The sequence below is a fragment of the Egretta garzetta genome, unplaced genomic scaffold (genome assembly GCF_000687185.1).
Source record: "Egretta garzetta isolate BGI_Z169 unplaced genomic scaffold, ASM68718v1 scaffold744, whole genome shotgun sequence".
NCBI classification, from domain to species: Eukaryota; Metazoa; Chordata; class Aves; order Pelecaniformes; family Ardeidae; genus Egretta; species Egretta garzetta.
The window spans coordinates 277781-293391 of record NW_009259482.1 but is presented as its reverse complement, the minus strand read 5'-3'; the positions used below and the strand labels follow the sequence as shown (position 1 = coordinate 293391).

Genomic DNA, 15611 nt, shown 5'->3' with positions numbered 1-15611 from the left:
CAAGTACACCCCTAAGGGACTGCAGTTTGTGGGTAAGTCCAATCCAGAGCAGAGGCAAGGGGATGAGTTGATTGCAATATTAAACCCTATAACATGGCCCAAAGGGACCAGGGGTGGAGATTGTAATGGAAACACTTTTAAATTGTTGTAACCCATGATTTGAGTTGCACATTTTAGGAATTATTATTGCAGGAACCACCTGAACCAACGGAGGAGAAGCCTTACAAGAAGCAGTGCAAGTGCAAAAGTGGCCCAACCTGAGCTGGCTTTGGTGCCCAGTAACTCCACACAACACACCACCTCTCCTGTCCTGAGTGACCAGCGTAATAGATGGAGCCCAAAGTCATGGACTGAATGAACTCAATGGACATTTGTGGACATTTTACAGACATTTTACAGGGGTGGTCCATAGACTAAGGGAATGATATCTGTGTATTATATCAAAGGATGGGAAGTGTGGGGGGGGTGGTTAGTGAGGTTATATTGGATAGTAAGGGACCTGAGCATGATGTACATGGTGTGGAATAAGTGGTGGAGAATGTGCTGGGTTTGGCTGGGATAGAGTCATTTTTCTTGTAGTAGCAGCTGGTACGGGGCTGTGGTTTGGATTTGTGCAGGAAACAGGGTTGATAACCCAGGGATGGCTTCGTAGCTGACCCCAACTGACCCCAGGGGTATCCCACACCGTATGACATCATGCTCAGCACATAAAGGTGGAGGAACAAGGAGGAGAAAGGGGAGGACGTTTGGAGTGATGGCGTTTGTCTTCCCAAGTCACCGTTACACATGAAGGAGCCCTGCTTTCCTGGGGATGGCTGAGCACCTGACTGCCCATGGGAAGCAGGGAATGAATCCCTTGTGTTGCTTTGCTTGCATGCGCAGCTCTTCCTTTACCTATTAAACTGTCTTTATCTCAACCCAGGAGTTTTCTCAATTTTACCCTTCTGATTACCCCCATCCTACTGGGGGGGGAGGGGGGGGAATAAGTAGCTGGGTGGTGCTTAGTTGCCAGCTGGCGTTAAATCATGACAGCTAGAAAGGGAGATAAGAGCTATAAAACAGAATTAGGTGGCAGGGTGATTTTTACAGCTTCTACACCTGGACCTGGAATCTAGGAGAAGCATTGATCTCAGGGCATTGTCTTCCTGAGCAGGAACAGCTCAGCATTCCCCTTCCACCACTCTGGTCAGGGGGGATTCACTGGGCACAAATATCCTCCTGCATATTTTCTGTATCCGTTCATTCGGATCATTAAGTCAACCACGAAATATGCACAGTACTTCCCTGACAGCAGAAATTCTGTGTTGCGGCTTGGTCTTTAATTTGTAAAGCTCTTAAAAGTGAACTCTTGCAGGCATAGCTAATATCTGGCTTGTAGGCAGACAAACCCACTCCTGCTGTCCTTGCCAAACCACCAGAAATGCCTGGACGTGCCTGAGAAGCTACAGAATCCCACCTCATAGCCTCTTAAAGCATGTAAATTGTGATCTTTTCCTTCTGCAAGAGTGTCAACAACAATAGAAATTTCACTTATCTCTAACTACTTGCACAGACTAGATGAAGTAACAAGGCAAATTTGGTGGCAGCGGCTCATTTGGACCAAAGAGCACATTCACTCGTCTGTAGGCGGGAAGAACACAGCTCCTGGGTTTCTGAGGTCATGTTGAAAGTGTGTCTTTGGCAGTGGCACAGTGATCCATTGTCTGCTGTGCACACCACGTCTCTCACTGAGCCTCTGGGGTATAACACATGCAAGACAACTAAAGCTGGCAGTGATTGGCCCCTCCTGAAGAGGTGCCTCCCACTGAGGTGGGTCATCACAGCCTTTTTAGTGTCAACCCATGCAGTTTAGGTGAACATAGCTTTGCTGCTTGAGAATTTTGTAGGGCTTTCCCATAAGGCTCAAAGTATTAAGTGGTCTGAGGCACACAGGAATTTATAATAACTCTTTAAATGAGCAGCCTGTCCAGTGGTCTGCACGACCACTGCACCCTGGGGTCCTCCCTTGCTGAAGTTCTCCCTCTGCTTCCACCACCTTATCTGTCCCCTCTCACCCATGACACTGTCAACCCACCATTACCAAACTACTGGTCATACAACAGGTTACTACTCACTTCACAGCCTTTATGAGGCAACCCAAAGTCTCACAGAGATGGATGGATTTTTCTTTTTACAAAATCCTCCTGTTAGGGGCAAGAGTTAGCACAGGAGTCGTTACCAAATACAAATGCTACCTGAACACCTCCAGGGATGGTGACTCCACCACCATTCTGGGCAGCCTGTTCCAATGCTTGGCCACCTTTTCAGTAAAGAAATTTTTCCTAATGTCCAACCTAAATCTTCCCTGATGCAACTGGAGGCCATTTGCTCTTGTCTTATTGCTTGTTACTTGGCAGAAGAGACCAACGCCCATCTCGCTACAGCCTCCTTTCAGGCAGTTGTGGAGACCAATAAGGTGTCCCCTCAGCCTCCTCTTCTCCAGACTAAACAACCTCAGTTCCCTCAGTGTCTCCTCATAAGACCTGTGCTCCAGACCCTTCACCAGATTTGTTGCTCTCCTCTGGACATGCTCCAGCAACTCAATGTCTTTCTTGTAGTGAGGGGCCCAAAACTGAACACAGTATTCGAGGTGTGGTTTCACCAGCACCGAGTACAGGGGCACGGTCACTTCCCTACTCCTGCTGGCCACACTGTTCCTGACAGAAGCCAGGATGCTGTTGGCCGTTTTGGCCAACTGGGCACACTGCTTGCTCATATTCACATGGCTGTTAGCCACTACCCCTGGGTCCTTTTCCACTGGGAGCTTTCCAGCCACTCTGCCCCAAGCCTGTAGCATTGCATGGGGTTGTTGTGACCCAAGTGCAGGACCTGGTACTTGGCCTTATTGAACCTCACACAGTTGGCCATAGCCCATCAATCTAGCCTGTCCAGATCCCTCTGCAGAGCCTTCCTACCCTCAAGCAGATCTATACTTGCACCCAGTTTGGTGTTATCTGCAACTTTACTGTGGGTACACTCGATCCCCTCATCCAGATCATTGATAAAGGTATTAAACAAGACTGGCCCCAGAACTGAGCACTGGGGAACACCGCTTGTGCCCGGCAGCCAACTGGATTTAACTCCGTTGACCACAACTCTCTGGGCTTGGCCATCCAGCCAATTTTTTACCCAATGAACAGTATGCCTGCCTAAGCCATGAGCCGCCAGCTTCTCTAGGAGAATGCTATGGGAGACAGTGTCAAAGGCTTTGCTGAAGTCCAAGTAGACAACATCCACAGCCTTTCCCTCATCCACCAGGTGGGTCACCTGGTCACAGAAGGAGATCAGGTTGGTGGGGCAGGACCTGCCTTTCATGAACCCATGCTGTTTGGGCCTGATACACTGGTTGTCCTGCACATGCCTGGTGAGCACACTCAGGATGAACCTCTCCATAACCGTCCCTGGTACCGAGGTCAGACTGACAGGCCCATAATTCCCAGGATCCTCCTCCAGCCCTTCTTGTAGACAGGCGTCACACTGGCAAGCCTTCAGTCATCTGGGACCTACCCTGTTATCCAGGACTGCTGATAAATGATGGAGAGTGGCTTGGGAAGCTTCTCTGCCAGCTCCTTCAGCACTCTCGGGTGGATCCCATCTGTCCCCACAGACTTGTGAGTGTCCAGGTGGTGCAGCTTGTCACTAACCGCTTGTTAAGTGGTTAAGTACTATCATATTTGAAGTCAGAACACATACACAAGATTTTTCCTGCTGTCCTTTACATATGAATTTTTAGAAAATAAACACATCCAAACTTCTGACACTGTTCCATTTTACATACTGAAGTATTTCACTTATACTCTCTTCTAAACAACATATGGTGCTATGCAAAACAAAGAACAGTCTGAAAGGTCAGAAACATGTCTTTATGTCTCTCAGTCCTCAACACATTTTAGTTGTCCACAAACAACAGCAGCTGGCAAATAATATTGACATTTCTTTGGCAAGCTGTAGCTTTAAACAATCTCCATAGTTCATCTCAGACTGCTGTAGTGCTTAAGAAAATTTAAAACTCACAAAGAAGAAACATTGAGAGGAAGAGGGAGGCTCAGCTCATGCAGCATTGCATCTGATTGCCTCACCCTGGCTCTCCAAGGGTCATGCCTGTGGTGTGGGCTGGCCGGGTGCGAGGAAGGCAGGGCTGAGCTCTGCGGCTGGGTGCCTGTGCTCCCACCCTTTGCTGAGACATGGCAGCTGGCCAGCGCAAGCCCACAGCTTCCAGTTCAGGGCTGGTCCCTCCCAGCCAGCTCCAGGGAGTTTACAATTATCTGCAGAGGACCGCATAGTGCAGGAGGAGTTTTCTCCCTGCAGCAGCAGCTCCAATATTGGATTGTCTTCTAGATATTGCCCATTAGCCAGATATATTATGAGATGTCCATTTAGTTTCATATCTTTCAGTCACTACTGACTTTTGCTGAGCATCCCATTGACCTTTAACTATGCCTCAGAGGAAGTTAGAAACAGCCTTGAAAGTCAGCTCTTTATTGCTAAGTGCTCAAAGTATGCAAACCTTAGACCAAGATTACCAGCAAAGGTCCTGTTTTCCTCCAGCAGAGTTGGTGGTATGGCCAGTTGCTGGGAAAAGGCAGGGAGAGTCAGGAACTGTTGAAATGCACAGTATGCCCCTCGCCACAGGAAACCCTGCTGTGTAGGCGCCTGCCCACGTGGGCTCTTCCAATGGTTAGACTAGAGCAGTAGTGATTCAGCTGCACTGACTGTAACGTTGGCGTTACTCATTTGTGATATGAACCTTCAAAACTCAGTCCTATATTTGCTTATGCCAAATATGTTATTTTCTGAGCTTATAAGACTCTTTACAAGAGCTCAGTGGCTTTCTTCTTTGCTTATGCCAAATATGTTATTTTCTGAGCTTTTACAAGAGCTCAGTGGCTTTCTTTTTCTTGTTTAATTCTCTGCAGGTGAACAGGATACATTTTGAACATCACATCTTCTCAAGTCCTTCTCTGTAAGGAGTGCCTGTCAGTGGCTAGGATCCAATGCTTGATGAAGAAGGTCATAGAGCTGAAAGGGAAGGCGGGCTTTCCCTGCTACCTGCTTGCACAGCCACAAATTCAAACACTTCGGCTACAGGTCAGCTTAAAACCACCAGGACCAGTTAACACTTCCTTGCATAACCAAAGCTCTCATCTCATCCCTGATCATCTTCCCAAAACAGCTTAACAGCCCTGTTAACAACCCAAGTAATTTATTCCCAAGGCAGAAAGATGACAAATAATAATAGACAGAAGACAAAAATTGCAGGTCGTCTTGGTAGTGGTCAGGGCAAGGGAATTTGTTTTGTAGGGGTGGGCAGAGAGCATGTTTTAGAAGGGAAAAAATCAGCATGTTCTTGAAAAAGAGGGTTAGAAAAGTATCTGACAGGGAAGAGCAGGCAGAAGCCCTTCCCTCGGAGATACAGGGGTCCCTGGCCAGGGGACGGGACAATGGGGCAGCAGATGAACCCCAGCTGGGTCTGGGGGGAGGCACCAATGGGCAGCAGGATGATCCAACCTGCAGAGCTAATGCCCTGTGTAGGATGTGACACCTACATAAAGCCCTGGGAAAGAGAGGAGGAGGACTGCTGCCACATTTCAGAAAGCCCTTGAAATGGGAGGGAAGCGGGGCTTTTGTGCCAGAGGCTGGCTGGGGGAGAGGATCAGACCAGGGTGAGGGTCTTCTGATGCACGCCTCTGATTCCCATCCTTCCCAACCAGAGAAAGGGCTGTCCTGACCAGCACCCTTCTTTCTGAGCCATCAGATCTTCTATTTGTCCAGATTCTCTAGGGGTGAAAGAGAACAGGTTGAAATACTCATCCTCTCCTCCTCAAAATCATCCAAATCTTAAACAAGCAGTACTGTTTCAAATCCTCCCCACCCAAAGGTATATGCTAACAACAGAAATCAAAAAAAATGGCTCAAATATGTAAAGAAATAAATAAGAGCTCACTAAGCTGCATAGTACATCTTTTTAAACCTGTTCTGTTCTCTACCAAGAACCACAGAGTGCTCCCTTCCTGCAAACAGCATACTCAGAAAAAGATGAATTTATTCCATATTTATACAACAATACACTGCTTGTTTTAAATGTCCTTATGCTTAGAAGAACATGGAGTTTAATCCATACTCTGCAGCAAATTTTGTAGTGACAGGTGGAGAACAAATTCCGAGTATAGGAACATGGTTCTTTGCTCAGTACTGTCCTTCAAAGTCAAATATGATGGTTGGTGTCCTGGTGTTTCCATTTCTTGCCACATTTACCAAAGGGACTGAAGAAACAGAAGGGGAGAGGGTTATAAGGGTAAAAGAAACAGGAAAAGACGTAGTCCAAGTTGTAGTGCAAGCTGCAGTACTGAAACATTTACTTTCTGCATAGAAAATTTCCTCTTTCTTTAGTTTGTACATTGAAGCATGCAAAAGTTGTTGATGTAATATCCAAAGCCACTGCTTGAAACACTAATGTATAGGATAGCTCCTCAAGAAATTTAACCAAGGTGTAAATGCTCCTGTCGTGCCTGCAGCGCAGTGAAGAGTCTGGCTTGTTGTGTGCCGGGGTGGGAAACCTGTGCCTACAACTCTTCAGCTATAAATTCATCTTGTACGTGACTTTTCAATGACTTCACCAATCATGGAGATGCTCCCATGATCAAGGGCCCTTCTGCATGGGATATTTTGGTTGAGGTAACGCCTGGTTTTCTTGAGCAGAGAGTTGCAGGCTGTGCTTTGCAGTATCTCTCTTGCACACTATTACTTTCTGCTTCTAGAGGTGCGCAAGACAACTTTGTGTCTCTATGAGAAAAATACAGGTTCTATCCCCATTCTTTTTTTTAACAACCTGCCTTAGTGATACTGAAAAGTTCACATTTCTATTGAGGAGAATACCACCTGCTCATAACATCAACCCAACCAGAGAATTTACTTTGATACTTGAAAACCATCAATAATTTATGGCAGCTGATGAGGTTGGAGGAGAATACTCTCAGGAAAACTCAAGTAAAACAAACAAGTAAATGTAAGAAAATACATATCATACCTTGAAAGCTGCTCCACATCCTCCACTGTCTCTGGTAAGGAGATTCCCTTTGTCTCTGGTAAAAGGAATACGAGGATGCCACAGATAACTGCGAGAATACCTACAATGGACATTGAAGAAATACAAAAGCAATAAGAAAATTGTTACTTTTCTTATTTTCAGGGTTTATCCACTGAGGAAAGTTTATTCAGATTACAGTTGAAGTGAGATTTTTTAAAGTGCAACAGCTATTTCTGATTACCCTAGTCTTATCAAACACCTTTACGTTACATTATTTTGTACTATTATGAAACAAATTGAGGGGTAGGGGTTCATTTGCAGCCTGAGTTGCCCCAAAAGGAGATCTTAAAAGTCAAAAAAACTGAGATAAGTGCACATGGGCAAGTGCATACAAACTGCACAGGAACCAGGATGGTATTTCTCACATAAGACAAACCTATCTTTGTTCAAAGGGCTCTATCATGTACATGCATCTGTGTTTCTTGACATCACTGAGATTTTCCTGAAATACTCTATTTGTGTGTCCAGGGCCAAGGTAGATTATGTGATTTGGAATAAAAATTCATCCTTGGGGAAAGAGCGTTCAGATACAGAGCCAATCTGAAATAGGTCAACAGGAAAGGTTATTTTGGAATAATTTCCTGCATAGATATATTTTAAATAATGTAGTAAGTCTAGAATAGAAGGGCTGGAGCAAAAAGTAAAATGTTCCCTGACTGTTGCATGGTCCTTTCTGATCTTCTCTGATTTTGTAGGTGTTTACTCAAGACAGAGGGAATTCATATGTCCTTCAGCAGCAGCACAATTTCAGAATTAGATAATGTGAACATCATGCTTCTAGATATGTCTATTGGAATAACAGTAATCTTTTAAAATGCCTTTTGTCTTTCCATTTTTGTTTTCAGCTAAAGTTGTCATTAGCACCAATTTCCCCTTTTTCTGTCCTAGCCTTTTTGGTTTTTTCCCAGTCACGTGTATCTCCTGGAAGTCTGGTTTAGCCACAGACTCCCATTTCCTTGTTGGAAATAACTAAATTTTTTTCCACATAATTACTCCACAGGGCTCATTTTTTTACAAAATGCAACTGAGAAAAAGAGTTTGACAGGAATACGAAGATATGGTTAATACAACATCAATAGTCATAACTATATATTCCAAAAAACCCAAACCAAGTATTTTTTAAAGGACATTAACACCTACTCTTGGGAGACCAAGCTTACTTCTCTCCAATTACAGAACTTAGCTGTAAGGTTTCTCAGTCTTAAAGCACCTCACGTAGTTTCTTTTACGGTCCTTCAGCCAAGTTACCCAAGCAGACCAGAGCTCTTCCATAGCTCTTCCGTCACCCACATCTCACCCACTTGCTGTTCAGCTTCTTGCTCTAGGCATGAAGGTTGAGAGGGGCTGGTCTGAGGGGGACATGAGGCCACACACTACACTTTTGCCTCAAAATAAAAGCTCTGTTAGTAGGAGGGTATTTCAAACAAAAGTACATTTAAAATCAAAACTTACAGAAAATAATTAGAGGTAGCTCTGACCAAATGGGTGATAATCGGAAAAACAGGAATGGGGCTATGATCCCGCCTAGGTCACACAAACTCGAGCACAAGGAAACACCAAAGTTTCTGCAAAAGAAAAATAGTGCCAGATATTGAGAAGTGCTACCAAACAGATGAACCAGCAGTTTAAGGAACCGAATGTAGACTTAGCTCCAAAATTATCTTGTCAGTATATGCCATCCACATTGAGCAGTGGCTGTTCAGTTAGGAAGTTCCAGAGAAACCCAAGTTTTACTAAACAGCAGTGAAACAGGGAATTGGGAAAAGCAGAGGAAAAAGTTGAAAGATTCCTTCGACCTTTCAACATACCTCAGCGTCGTAGGGTACAATTCAGTGTTCACAAGATAGACAATTTCAAAAGCCATCGTGATGCCCAGTCTTCCCAGTGTGGCGACTGTCATTTTGAGCCATGGGATATCTGTTCATTGAAAAAGAAACCCGGGTGAAGTGTGTTTTGCTGCACCAGCAGAGCAATTCTGAGACCCCCAGGCCCTGTCAGCAGAAGCTACATCACAGAAACACTGGATCAGTGCAAATCAGACTGAAAGGCCATTGCTGTAGATACCAAACTATACTGGCATTTATTGCTTCAGCATCATGCGAGGCTGCTTTGGAGAATCTGAAATCACATCCAGATCATTGATTCAAGATGCTGGTGGGGTATAACAGCATGGGTGGGAGAATGAACGTTATAAGCTTCCACGACCATGTCCAAATTGTGCTGTGGAGGGGAACATTTATTTATATAGTGATGTTATGTTGTAAGAAACACTGTTGAGTCACCTCCCAAAGCCTTCTAACCACAAAGAAGCTACTTCTAAAGGTGCATAGAATCATAGAATCATTTAGGTTGGTAAAAGCCTTTAAGATCATCGAGTCCAATCACAAACATAACTCTACCAAGTCCACCACTAAACCGTGTCCCTAAGTGCCACATCCACATGTCTTTTAAGTACCTCCAAGGATGCTACAGTAAAATAATCCTCTGTAGAACAGGCCTACTACACTTTGTAATTTGTGTAGCCATTGCACATCAGACACACTCTTAATAATGTTACTCCTGGCCATTCTCCCCCTTCCTTCCCTGGTGTTTGTCTTTGTACCTGGCACGACTGGCCCAGGGGCCTTATGTTGCCCCAGAGGCTCTGCCCAGCTCTCCTGGCTCCCTGGCACCCAGCCACTGCCCTGTATACATCAGCAGGGAGCCCTTATACATGAGCAGGGGCTGCGCTGGTCACATCCACACCACAGGGCAGAGCCATCCCATCTCGCCACGTGCAACCCCTCAGCAGTCTGACTGCCCACTCTGGAGAGCTGGTGGCCTCTGGAGGAGGGTCACAAGGAACACAATAAGCACTTCTGCAATGTTCTTGGGAGAAGATAGTCGCCTGTATGGTCTAACCATGACCAGGCAGGCGGGGAGGAGAGTGAAACAACAAGCCTGAACTTGGCACGAAGGGGAAGTCTGCCTGGAGTTCTGGAGAACTGGAGAGGGCTCTGGCAGTGATTGTGTTTTCCTAAAATTTCAACAGGAAGAACAAGAAAACATTTCAGTTTGCTCCGAACCAAAAAATGAGATGCTTGGGGTTATTTCCCTTCCAAAACCACCAAACAAACACCCATCACATTTCTTCCCATGTTGTGAGACGCTGCCTTTGCACTGAAAAGTTCTGTTTTCAAAAACTTGTAAGAAAAGCAAAGGCTGGAAAGAACAAAACAAATCCACGTTGTCCCCCTGGTACCCCTTCAGTCCATCAGAGCCCCGAGGTGAGGATAACATCTATGTGCTTCCTTCCTCTGCCAGAGGACTCAAACTGTGTGAGCACCACAGCATGAGGGACCTCTCACAAGCTGCTGCTACAGCTTTTCCTATCTATATAAACAGACCTTTCTTGAAAGCAGGACTTGGACCCCAGGTGTCCCATCTGCAAGTATCTAATCCCCAGGCTGTCCTCTCCTCACCTGAGCAAGGTCGCCTCAGCATTTCACCACAACTGAGAGCAGGCTGGTGGCAGCATCCTGCTGGCCCCAGGCCACCGCTTTCTCCCCTCACTCAAGCCATACCAGCCCCACGCGATGCTCCTGCTCTAACCCCAGACCTGCTGCACTGTGCTCAGCATATGGTGTGGCCCAAAATATATGAAGGTGCTAGAGGCAGGTGTCCTGCAGGAGTAATCCCCCAGTGACGCTCCTTGTTTCCTCCTCCTGCAACAGCCCTAGATCCAGGCGATCAACAGTCCCCGGCCCCTGCTGTCCCAGTGGGTCCTTTGTACTCTTTTAACAGTGGAGAACAATGCTGGCAAAGTCAGCCAGTGACATGGTGCCCAGGCCCTCTAAGCCTGAATTACCGTGCCCCACGTCAGGGAGCTGCCACAGGAGCACAGGGCAGCTGGCATCTGCTCGATATGTGGTGGCTCTTCTGAGAGGCACAAGGCAGTGAGGACCTGGGGAAAATCCTCCAGGACAGCAGAGTTAGTCCTCACAAGCTTCAGAGGTCAAATCAGTGAATGCAAACAAGTGACAACAACATGGCATCTCGGGGCACAGTCACACAGCCGGCACCAGGAACAGACCATTGATCTTGCCTCTCCATTTCCCTCTCCCATAGTTTCTGCTTCTATTAAAGCAGTGAAGATCCTCAAGCACACAGTATTAATTTTAAGTACTTTTGGAGGAATGCCATTAAAGGGAGCTTAACTGACGTGGAGGTGAACCCACACACCTCTTTGAAGGATTCCATTTTACACTCACCACAAACCTACCTCTTTTCATGGGCATGTTGTACTCTTAAAGTGGCCTCTCATGGCTCTTCTCTAGGAAAACCATTGCCCTGTGATATAACTTTGGGAACTAAAAGCTCTAAGGCTGTCCAGCACTGTCCCTTACATTGACAGGAATATCCCTGGGGAGGAATAAGCCTCTCTAATGCCCATTCAGCTGCTGGTCCCCAGCTACGCTAAGGCAAAGCATATTGATATGGTAACATTCACTTCAGAGCACCTCCAAATGCTTCTCCGGGGATAAAAAAAAAAAAAAAAACAAAGGAGGAAAAACAATTTAAAGAAAACATAGGAGTTCTGGGAAGCCTGTGTGCAATATCAGACCTTTTAGTTGTCCTTGAAACCAGATAAGAATGACTTAATCCAAAGCCATACCTTTCCTCCAACCCTTAACATTGTCCAAACCTGTGGAAGGGTGAGGGCAGGGCAACAATCTCCATGTTATCTACCACAGCCCCTACATCGTGTTGTGGCTTGCATCGTTTTATTTGCAAATGAGAAGACCACCAAGCTGCCTCAGCTAAATCGCTGATTTCTTATATCATTAAGTGTCTTCCAAGTCGGGGAATATATTTTCCCTTCATGTTTGTATACTCTTCCCTTGCATTTACCTTCAAAACCAGTATGGGGCCTTTATACATATTTTTCCTAAGACTACACCCTGCTGTTGCTCAGCACCCATCAAAGATACAACCATCACGTGTCCCAGAGCAATCTACAAGCAAATAAGTTATACTGTTCCCTGGCTGCTGTGCTGCTTGCATCACCAGACACATTTTACTTTGATCTACAGTTTTGTGTGGCCTGCTGTCCTTTCTTAAGAGGTGTCAGAGAAGTCGTTAACCCAAAGAGCCTCATTTTGGGAAGGGAATTACCTTCTGGCAAGAGGGCAGTAATGAGGCATGCAATTCCTGCCACAATGTTGCTTATTCCAAAGGGAAGGCGCCTGCCAATGCGATCAATTGTCACTAAAATGAGGATAGCGGCAGGCAGCTCCACAGCTCCTGAGATGAAGAACTGTAGGTAGAGGTTTCCTTCGACAATTCCTAGGCGCATAACAAGCCCTTGGTAGGTCAAGGCACTTGTGAACCTAAAAAGCAAAGGGAAAAAAAAAAAAGGTTGAGAAGCAAACAAATGACTACAAGCATCTGGAAAGTCCCTAAAAGTCACAAGGGATTTTTTTTTCTCTGAAACCCGCCACCCTGGTAACAAGCTGGCCTGGCATGGGCACTCACCAGGCGAACATCAGGATGAGTGTGTTCCTCCTCATGCAGGGAGTCCTCACCAGGTCAAGAAAGGAGGGGTTGCTGACCTCCTCATTGCTAATAGTGATCTGAGGAGAAAAGTAAGCAGCAGAGTCAGCTGTCGGGGGTCAGGCAGGCGCTGGGGCAGAGTTTCTGTGTAAACATGGTGCTCAGCAAATAATGTCCAGTGAGGAAAGGTGACGATGAGCCGGTTTGCTGCTTTTAGCGCTCCAGGGCAGTGCGCAGATACAGGATATAGCTTATAGCTGGATACGGCTGTGGGCTCTCCTTAATGATGATTGTGCAAAAAACAGGAAAAAAAATTCCTCAGTCTTGACTTGAGAGCGGAAAAGTTATTTCCTTGTTGCAAACTGAGAGAGGTTGACCTGGAATTTCTTGGAAGGCAATAAGCAGTCGCTGTCACGTCAGGGTCACTGGGAGCAGAGCTGCCTTCTGCCAGAGGTGACAGAGAGGAGGAGACCGTGGCAGGAAGGTCAAAGCGATGGGCTGCAGGAAGCAAGGAGAGAGGGGGTGAGCAGCAAGCAATAGGCTTGGGAACACGGCTGGTGCCACAGTCATAAGGCCGCAGGAAGAGAAGAGGAATGAGAGAAAGAGCAGATCTGTGAAGGTGCTTGGGTGCTACAAAACATTCAGCTGGTGAAGAAAAAGAAGGGTCTTAAAACACACAAGCGCTACGCTGAACGTGGTTTTTACCCTGGGAAAAAAAAAATCCTGCAAAGTATGAATTAATGGTCCTCATACTGCCTACAGGGTATAGTAAATCTGTTCACAGCTTTACCCAATGCAGTCGCAATGAGGCACTCGATGAAATCACTAGTTAGAAGGCTTAACAATAACAGAAAAGGGTGACATTTCACACAGCCTGTGTTTACACATTGGAGTTCATTGCTACAGGATATTGCGGAGCCCAAACATTAGCAGGGCCAAAAAGGGGATCAGGCACATTAAAGGAGGCTGTTTTTAACTGTGGCGAGCAGTTTTTAACCATGATGTCCAAGCCAGGTGGCAGCCCTTTTGTTCGTATGTTCATGTGGCAGGTGAGAAAGAGAAGGAAGAGAAGGCAGAGGTGGTTTGGGGCAGGGACAAACCATGAGACCGCTCAAGAACGGGCAGCTGCGGCTGGGATTACCACCAGCTTTCAAAGCAGCCGTGGGAAACATGGGGTTAAACTTGCTGCACCCTTTTTAGGAGGATTTTAGGCAGCCTGGCTGCTTTGACTCTCAGTTATTGCCCCCCTCCTGAGACGAGAGCAAAGAGAGGAGGAGTAAACCCCTCTCTAGGACTGGAGCACCCACTGCCCACACGGGTGCAGCAGCCCAAGGAAACAATCCCAGCCGGCGGGGAGCCGTGGGTGAAAGGATGGAGAAGCAGGTGTGAACATGTAGAACCGTGATGAGCACACAGGTAAAGCCAAAGGTGTTGCCCAAGGGTCTGGTCAGCTCAGCCAGGGCTATGTCGAAAGCTTTCACCCTGTATTTGTTTTTCATATCGTAAGGTAGCACAGATTTTTTCAGCAAGATTCGGCTGGGTGTATTTTACACACGGCTTTTTCATAGCTGAGCGACACAAAACTTTGTAAGTGGACAGAGAAACTTCGCATTTGTTTGAACTTCCTTTCTACTCCATCTTGCTTTTCTTCTGTAACCGGAGCCAAAAGTTTTCTTCAAAGCGCTGCCACTTCTGCTGCCTGCCAGAGGTTGCTGGGTTTCTGCACTGCTCTTGGACTCTCATATTATGGTTATAAAGCTGCCATGACTTTGTTTATAAGAGCAGGATGCTAGCCATCAGTTGTGACTTTGTGCAAATATGGGTTTAGTTTTCCAAAGGACTAAAGTTAAATTCAGCACGGCTGCTGCCATATATTTTTATGTCTTAATAAAGTCATAATAACCCCAAACATGATTGAGGATTTTTTTTTTTATGGATGAAGACAAAAATCACTGTGGAAAGGCAACTCTTTGTGGGGAAAAAAACACTCTTTGTTCTTTGAAGTCAAGGACAGTGTTGCTATTCACATCAGTACAGTCAGGAATTCCATGACAGGGCCCATGTTGCCAAAGATACGCTATCTGAAAACTCTGGGGGAAGATTTATAACCAACTTCCCTGGCATTTTTATGTCCCACCAAATTACATACCGGTTTTTCTGCAATAATTCTTAAAGATTCCTCATCGCACAGACATATAATTCTGCACATGCTTAATTCTGCGTAGGACAGTACATCCATGTATGTCTATAATACATATGCATGTAAGTTAATATACACTAGAAATATGTATGTCTAGGTATGTCTATATTGTGGAAATACTTATAAAGGGAGAGGACTTTTTGATATACAACTCTCTCAAGAAGCAGGTCTTACTCAGCTGGTTGCAGTCCGTTCTGCTTTTGGACAGAGACCAAGAATAAAAAACATTAGCTTGAAAAAAAACATGCTAGGATAATTATAAGCACTGGGGAAAAAAGAGTTTATAATTTACAATTAATGTAATGAGTTTTGGACGGAGCTGAACTGTACCAGTGTCGTAACTCACAGAGCAGAAGCTGCAAATATTTATCTGTTTTCATACAAAGGTCATCTGTGGTTTCTGCATGCCAGTAAAAGTGCAAGGCTGATACATTCAGAGCCATGTAAGGGACTTGGCCAATTAAATTGTTACAGGCGTATTGGAAAATCCCAGCCAAAATGCACTGATGGATATTGTCTCTCTCTTCTCCTGAACCTCCACACCTGCACCACTTTGCCTGAAATTCTGGAGTTGCTATGTGAAAGCAAATTCTGATGTGAGTTAATGTGAGGAATACACTTGATCAGCAATTAACATGCTTCCTGGAGATGTTCTCTCTCCTCTGGGCACAGCACCAAGGATAACAGACATTGTATATTAAAAAGGTCCCAGGAACAGATCCAGCACAAATCTGGATGTGTGGAGGTTAATCT

At 45.6% G+C, this 15611-nt stretch overlaps 1 protein-coding gene across 1 annotated transcript in view; it reads right to left on the bottom strand.

The window, feature by feature from the left end:
• Window positions 1-6244: 6244 nt before the first annotated feature.
• The window catches only part of SLC22A3 (solute carrier family 22 member 3), a 31672-nt gene continuing 22305 nt past the window's right edge, over window positions 6245-15611 (bottom strand). Inside the window, exons 6-11 of the mRNA XM_009637187.1 lie at window positions 12641-12738; window positions 12281-12495; window positions 8935-9043; window positions 8579-8691; window positions 7067-7166; window positions 6245-6302 (exon numbers count right to left, since the gene is read on the bottom strand). Coding sequence (XP_009635482.1) covers window positions 6245-6302; window positions 7067-7166; window positions 8579-8691; window positions 8935-9043; window positions 12281-12495; window positions 12641-12738 — 693 coding nt within the window. The remainder of the gene's footprint in view (window positions 6303-7066; window positions 7167-8578; window positions 8692-8934; window positions 9044-12280; window positions 12496-12640; window positions 12739-15611) is intronic.